The sequence below is a fragment of the Lipotes vexillifer genome, unplaced genomic scaffold (assembly GCF_000442215.2).
Source record: "Lipotes vexillifer unplaced genomic scaffold, Lipotes_vexillifer_v1.1 scaffold394, whole genome shotgun sequence".
Lineage (NCBI taxonomy): Eukaryota > Metazoa > Chordata > Mammalia > Artiodactyla > Lipotidae > Lipotes > Lipotes vexillifer.
In genome coordinates, this window is record NW_006791731.1 from 963,906 (window position 1) to 971,684 (window position 7,779).

Below are 7,779 nucleotides of genomic sequence, written 5' to 3' on the forward strand. Positions count from 1 at the left end.
GGAGGAAAGTTGGGGTGGCAGAGGCTGGGACAGACCATACTTTACTGGAGAAGGTGATTGAGGCTGGAGTGTGAACCTCATCTACTCCCCCAAAGAGGCCTGGACAAGCTGCAGAACTCAAATGTGCCCAGGAGAGGGCGGGTTGGGGAAAAGGTGGGTGGAGAGCGCTGGGGTCTCGGGCGGGGGGCGGGGGGGGGGCGTGGGAGGGTTGCGAGGCGGCCTGGATGAGGGGCAATCCAGGGACTGGGGGAGGGGCGCGGGGCTGGGCGACAGGGATGGCCGGTTGAAGACCCATAGGACGGCTCAGGCGCGGGGTCCGGGGAGCAGGGAGAGGCAGCCCAGCGCCGAGTGGCAGACGGTCCCATAGGCTTGGGAGCAGCCCCCGAGCGCGGCCCGCGCGGCCCCCTGGGCCTCCTGCGAGGCCGAGGCGCTGAACATCCTCCGGCCGGGCCGGCCTCCGGGGAGGCCGGGGAGGAACCTGCAAGCAGACGAGGACCGTCGTAGGAGGCGTGGAGGGAGCGCCCTGAGGCGAGGGAAGCGGACGGGGGAGGGCGAAGGAAGGTGGAAGGGAGGGGAGGGCGGGAGGGGCGCGGGCTCACCGGTCGCGCGCCGGCCGCGTTGCCACCACGGCCCGGGTTCCGGTCACTCCGGATCAAGGCCTGGACGGCCACCTGGGCGGCGGCCTGCGAGGTCAAGGAGGGCGCCGCCCCCCTCCCGCTGGGCTTCACCTGGGAAGGGGCGTGTCGCAGGATCACTGGCACCGTCGCGAAGGATCTGCGGGAGGGGTCCTCCCGTGCCCCCCTTCCCACGACCTACCCAGCAGGATGCCGAGGGGAGCCCTGCCGTCGTCCAGCGGGGCCCTTTCCCTCTCCCAAGACCTCCCGGGGGTGGAGGCTGGTGCAGGAGGGCCGAGCTCTGCCTGGGAGGGTCCTTGGCTCCGCCGGGGACATCTGTGGGGTCGGAAGCTCAAGTCTCGAGTCAGGGGTCCCGCGCTGCTGGCGGTTGGTGGTCCCACACAGCAGGGACCCCAGCAGCTCCGCGCGGGCGGCCGCCAGACCACACACCGTGCGCGGGGCCGTGACCGGGGTTACTTCGAGGCCGGCGTCCGGGCTTCCGCGCAGGCGAGCCCGAGGGCAGCTTGGCCGCGGCTCTGGGTTTGAGCGGGGTCGCCGCGGGCGTGGGGACGCCGCCCAGGCCCGTCTCCCTCGGGATGCGGCCGTTACCCCTGCGCTCCAGGATCATGTGCGAGAGGCGAGGGGCGCACGGAGTGGGGTGGGCGTCAGGGGGTTGGGTATCGCTGGGGCGGGGGAGGCCTCGAGGGTGCGTGCACGGGGGATGATGGGGGTCGCGGGCCGAAGCACCTGATAGAGGCGGCTGCGATACTCGGTGGCCGAGAGCTGGGCTCCTTCGTGCACCGGGAGCCGCACGTCCGCCTCCAGGGTGCACTCCCGGGCCGGGCAGTGGAAACTGCGGGGGGCCGGCGAGGCGGGTGCTGGAGAGGCGAGACCTGGGCTGCCGGCGGGCGAGCCCCTGCGACCTCTCCGACCCACAGCAACCGCTGCCCGGCCGCCGGGCCTCCCCTACCTCTGCACGTAGGGGTGCTGCAGGGCCTGGGCCGCGCTGAGCCGCTTGTGGGGGGCAAACACCAGGGGTCACTTGCGGAGGTCCAGGGCCTCTGGGGGGTGTCGGGCAGCAGGAGGGCGTCCAGTGTCTGCCCCGGCCCGTGGGCAGCCGGCCTATCAGCCGCTCCAGGGTCCGCCCCCGCCCCTTCCTGCTCCGTGCTCCCTCCCTAGCACCACCCTCAGGCAGCGGGCAGCCTCGTCAGAGCCCTGCTTCCCTTCAGGTCCCCTCCTCTCCAAGGCCTGGTGCAGCTCCTGCCGCCGGCCCAGGGCGAGCTGCGCCCACACTGGGGCCTCCTCGTTTTTAGCCTGACCAACAGTTTCTGGGCTGGGGACCCTGAAGGTGCGGGAAGGGCGCCGGAGCCGGCTCCGAAGCCCGCTCCGAAGCCGCCGCACTCACCGGGAGCCCAGGCGCTGCACAGCCGAGGCGCCGGAGCCAGAGCCGAGAGCCAGGCGTTCTGGGAGTGGGCGCCGAAGGCGCTGTGATCAGGAGTCCCGAAGGGTGGTCGGGCGGGCAGCTCAGGGGGGTCGCCGGCCACCGCTTCTGACCCGTTGAGCGACCTCCTCTCTGCAGGGCGTTGCCTCTCGGGCAGGGCTCAAACCCCGAATACCGGGTCGGGCGCCGCCACTCGTGCATAAGCACACCCACGCGTGCACCAGTCCTTGCACACTCCTGCACCCTCCGTAGGCTGCACGCTCACACGTGCACACGCGTCCCCCATACCCTGTGCTCCCGCCTCCACAGGGGAGCCCCTTGCCTTCTCCACCAGAGCAGAAACCCGGGGAGGGGACGGGGCTCCTCCGACGCTGTCCTTCGTGCCCCTCCCCCAGGGGGAAGGAAGGACCCCTGCCGCCACCCCCACACGCCAGCCGCCTCCCTCCACCTCTTTGCCACATCCTGTCTGGCTTCCAGCACAGTGTGGGTTCCGCCCCTGTCACCCCTCCGCAGAGCTAGTGCCCTTGTCCTGACCCGGATGGACCCTTCATGAGCACTCTTTGACCCTCGTGGACCCCGTGGCCCTGGTGGACTCTGTCCAGTTGCTCCCCGAAGCCCCCAGCAGCTCCTCTCTGGGCCCACCCTCGGCAGGGCCTGCCCTTTCCACTCTTCCCAAGGCTTCCGGACCCTCCCCGTCCCTCCACCTTCACGTCCCCACCCCCATCCCCTTCCAGGCTGTCCTCCGTTCTCAGTCCTGGTCCGGCAGGTGCTGTCCCTCCCACAGCTGTGTGCTCTGACCCTCAGTGTCCCTGGTGCCCAGCGGACCCCCGCACACACGCTCACCGTCCTCGGAGGGCGGTGGGATGCCCTCCAGGATCAGCCCCAGCTGGTGGAGCGTGGACGTGCCGGGAACAGGGGCCGCCCCGCTAGCATCTCCCCCAGGATGCAGCCCAGACTCCACATGTCCACCCCGGGGGTGTACCTGGGTCAGGGAGGGGTGGAGTTGTGGGGGGAGCCCCAGAGGCGGAGGTGGGGGTGGAAGGAGGTACTTCTGGGGGGTCTCGGACACTGGGGGCATAAGAAGGCCCAAGTGCCCTGGCGGGGCAGGAGGGCACAGGGGGACCTGCAGGGGGAGGTGGCGGTGGGATGGGGGTAAGTCACCATTACCAGCTCGAGGACAGGAACACCTCCGGAGCCCTGTACCATTGCGTGGCCATGTACTCCGTCAGGGCATGGCCCTCGGGCCCCTCAGGGAGGCCGCTGAGGGAGCGGGCGAGGCCAAAGTCACAGAGCTTCACCAAACAGCTGGCGTCCAGGAGAACGTTGGATGGCTGGGGAAAAGAGGTGGGCTGAGGACTAACATGGGTGGCGGCTGGAGGACCCTGGAGTAGGGGTGCGGGCCGTGGAGCTCAGTCGGCGGGGCTTGGGTGGCACCTTCTGGTCCCGGTGGATAACTCGTCCTGAATGAAGGAACTTGGCGGCCCGCAGGAACTGGTAGGAGGTGTAGCGCTTGTGCCCTTGCAGGTGGCGGCATTCAGGTCAGTGTCTGGGGGCGTGTGCAGGTCAGTCTGGTGGGCCTGGGGAGAGTGGGCCAGTCTGGCCCACTCTGAGCCCTCACGGGGGCACCTCAGCCTGCCCAATGCCCACAGACCTCAGGTCCCATTGGCCAGCCTCAGAGCCGTGTATGTGTGCACTGCCCAGGAGCCCCTGCTGGCTTCTCAAGCTTGTCCACTGTCTTTGTTGGCACAGCAATAAAAGTTTGTGGAATTATTTTTATACTCTATTTCATGTTGCCTTTGTTTTATCATATGAGCAGAATAAAGAAAATGCAGGGCTTCCCTGGTGGCGCAGTGGTTAAGAATCCGCCTGCCAGGGGCTTCCCTCGTGGCGCAGTGGCTAAGAATCTGCCTGCCAATGCAGGGGACACGGGTTCGAGACCTGGTCTGGGAAGATCCCACATGCCTGTGCTCCGCAACCGGAGAGGCCGTGACAGTGAGAGGCCCGTGCACCGCGATGAAGAGTGGCCCCCACTTGCGGCAACTGGAGAAAGCCTTCGCAGAAACGAAGACCCAACACAGTCAAAAATAAATAAATTAATTTAAAAAAAAAAAAAAAAAGAATCCGCCTGCCAATGCAGGGGACACGGGTTCGAGCCCTGGTCCGGGAAGATCCCACATGCCGCGGAGCAACTAAGCCCGTGCGCCACAACTGTTGAGCCTGCGCTCTAGAGCCCACGAGCCACAACTACTGAGCCCGTGTGCCACAACTACTGAAGCCCACAGGCCTAGACCCTGTGCTCTGCAACGAGAAGCCACCGCGATGAGAAGCCCGTGCACTGCAACAAAGAGTAGCCCCCGCTCACCACAACTAGAGAAAACCCGCGTGCAGCAGCGAAGACCAGAAGTTAAATAAATGAATAAAAATTTTTAAAATTAAAAAAAAAAAAGCAAATGCAGCTGCAAACAGTGGACAAAGCAGAAGCCTCACAGAGAGGGTTCAAGATATTTGCCACCAGGCCTTGGCGGCTGACACTCTCCAGCTCCACAGGGACACTGCCCAAGCTGAGTGCACTGGCTACTGCGGGGACCCAAGGAGCAAAGGAACATACAGAGGGAGCCAGGCCACTGGGATGTGGGTGGGAGTATCCTGGGCCGGGACAAAGGTGGGGCTGGGGTCTGAGGGAGGCCTCACTCACCCATAGACTCAAACACCAGGTAAATGTCCCTGTCATTCTCTGCCCGGATCACACCCGGGAGGCGGACGATGTTGGGATGGTCCCCAAAATCCTGGGGAGAGAGCGGGGGCTGTGTCCTGGGGGTCAAGGGGCCAGACTTCCCCCTTATTTGGCGAGACTGCACCTGGAGAAGCAGGCAGACGGCCTTGGCCACTCACCTGGAGCGTCATGATTTCCCGGAACGTCCTCTGGAAGGAGACAGAAACGTGAGTGTGGCTGCAGGGCAAGAAGGAAGCCCGTGTCTGGAGAGGATGCGAAGGGACTGATGCTCGCCACCTGCACACCCGCTGGACCATGAGGTCGCGTTGGGCGGTGCTCTGAGAAAAGCCAGAAACCTGCTGTGACTGGGCTTCAAGCTGTGCCTTCCAGACACAAGGCAGCAGGGGGGCCACCCCACAGCCCTGCCTCATCCTTTCCCACACCGCTTTCCTACTCATTTACTTGGGCATCTGTCTTGTCCTTGAAGGCATCAAAGATTTTCTTGATGGCCACGACCTCGCCAGTCCTCTGATCCACTGCCTTCCACATGATGCCGTAGGCCTGGGGAGGAGGGCGGTCAGCCTGCTGGGCACAGGGCCATCCCCTGCCCGCCAGACCGCCCCCTGCAGACATGAGCCTCCTCCTTCCTGCTCTGGTTCCAGGGGAGGGATGCTGTGTGGTGAGGGGCAAGGCCCCCGAAGCTGCAGGCCTCCAGAGGAGGCTGATAGGAACAAAGGGAGGCCAGAGAGTATCTGGGGAGGCCCCAGGAGGATATGAGGTCACAGATGGGAGGGAGCTCCTCGGCAGGATCTGAAGTCTGCCCCTTCTCCGACAGTCACCCTGATCCCTCTCTCGTATACCCCATCCAGCCTGTCAGCAAATCCTGTTGGTTCCACATTCAGGATTCATCAGAATCCGAAGACTTTCTACCATCTCTGCTGCCCCTGCCCTGGTCTGAGCCTCTCACACCTCCAGCCTGTATCACTACACTGATCTCTTAACTACTCTCTCTCACCCACTCCCACTGTTCATCCTCAACAGGGTGGGCGGGGTGAGCCTTGTAAAGGGGTACCAATGGCTGCTACCCTCCCTGTGTCACTCACAGTAGCAGCCAAAGTCCTTGCAGTTCCCCAAAGCCCCACATGATAAGACCATCCCCCTAGAACTCCTATCCAGTTACCTCAACTCTGCTGTTTCCCAACAGCCCAGCAGGTCCTTGCCTCAGGGCCTTTGCCCTGCTGCTTGCACTGTCTGAAACTTTCTTTTCTCCCCTCCCTCATCACACACTTGCACACACGCAGTGACACACCTTCACACATACACTCTCACACAGTCCCACAAGCTCACACAATCACAATCACAAATGCACATGGGCTCACACAAGGTTCTGGCCTCCACTCTGCCCACTCAGTTTACTGGCTCAGGCCCTTCTTGGGCGGAGCCTGGGATCTGCCCTTCCCCCTCAGCGACTGGATCACGTGTGCCCGGTCTCCCTAGAGCATTCTGTGGGCACGGGAGAGGCAGCCCGGAAGCCGGGGGTGGTGGGTGGGGACGGTGGGTGGAGGGGGCACCAGGGTCCGAACTGAGGCCTTGGGGGTCCTGGCTGTCACCTGTCTCCCAGAGCCAGATGACAAGTTCCCTGGGAACAGGCCACACCTCCAGCTCGTGGAGGAGGCAGGACCCAAGCCCAGGAGTCCCTGGCAGAGTGGAAGGCCACAGTCCTCCGACTGGCCCTGCCCACGCCCTGCAGGTGGCCTGGTCCGGCGGACGCCCTGGCGCCTCCGAGCTCATCCCCTTCCCGAGCCGCCGCTTGAGCAGGTATCGCTGGGCAACGTGACGGTCCATCTCGGCGGCGCATATGCCGGCTGGTGGGCGCCAGGAGGCCTCCAGACACGAGCTGGGCTCGAACTGTTGAAACCGGTTGCCTTGGGAACCTATGGCGGAGCCCTCCCTGCGCCTGCGCCGGGGCGGGGCAGAGCGGGGTCTGCAGCCCAAGCCCCGCCCAATCCGGGGCTGCCGTGGAGCCCCACCCCGCAGTCCCGCCCCCTCGGCACCGCCCCCGGACCGTCGCCGCCTTGCCGACTGCCCTTCCGCGTGGCCCGGGCCAGAGCCCAGAAGGTGCCCCTCTCCGCCCTCCGTCCCCGCCCCACCTGCGCCCAAGGAGCCTGCTGCAGCCTCCAGAACCTCTCCACCAGTCCGGGCCTTTGCACGTGCAGTGCCCACCGCCCAGGACGCTCTTTCCTCCCTCCGCCTTGCTTCTCCGGTCTCTGCTAAGGGGGTGCCGACGGTTAGGGTGTCATTCGCAGACAGCCCCTCCGCTCCTTGGGTATTTGGCGGCAGGGGCCGGGCCATCCCCAGCGGGTGCGAGCGCTTGAACTGGGCAGGTGCTGAGGCACCGCCAGGAAACGGGGGGTTAGTTCCAGGGCGGGGGTCCCGGCAAGCGTCTGGGAGAGCAAACCTGGAGGGGGTGAGAGTCTATGAGACTGGCCGAGAGGGAGCTGCAGTGCGCAGAGGTCAAGCGCCAGACGGCGACCAGAGCCTTGCAGAAAAAGGAAGCCAGGTAAGGGGGCTGACGGGCAGGGGTAGCCAGGGAAGGAAGTGGGAGCACAACCCCTTGGACGTTGGAGGAAGAGCACCGAAGGGACAGCCAGGCAAAGGCCCCGAGTGGGAGTGTGCCTGGCGCGTTGGAACCACAAGGAGGCCCCGTGTGGCCAGAGCCCTGGGATGGAGACCAAGGTATCAGCAGGGGGCGGTGGGCAAAGCTGGAGGGATCTTCCCCGACCAGGGCTCGAACCTGTGTCCCCTGCATTGGCAGGTAGATTCTTGACCGCTGTGCCACCAGGGAAGCCCAATAAGCATTTGTTAAGTTAATGAATATTACGTGAAGAACTAAATTCGCAAGTTCTTTGAAGGAAAAAACTACTTTCTGTATCTTTCAGCGTCTCCTATAGCATTCATAGAGTGCCCTGTTCTTTTATATGTTTTTTTTTTTTTTTTTTTTTTTTTTTTTC

General features: G+C 64.4%; 1 protein-coding gene across 1 annotated transcript; it reads right to left on the reverse strand.

Moving 5' to 3' along the window:
- Positions 1 to 303: 303 nt before the first annotated feature.
- Positions 304 to 7,120, reverse strand: MAPK15 (mitogen-activated protein kinase 15). The gene is given in 17 exon segments (XM_007464611.1): positions 304 to 478; positions 592 to 728; positions 817 to 950; positions 1,065 to 1,242; positions 1,362 to 1,467; positions 1,585 to 1,684; positions 1,687 to 1,736; positions 2,020 to 2,077; positions 2,899 to 2,967; positions 2,970 to 3,037; positions 3,223 to 3,386; positions 3,490 to 3,572; positions 3,575 to 3,601; positions 4,751 to 4,841; positions 4,948 to 4,977; positions 5,231 to 5,329; positions 6,548 to 7,120. Coding segments are annotated over 17 exon segments (2,142 nt in total).
- Positions 7,121 to 7,779: the final 659 nt, after the last annotated feature.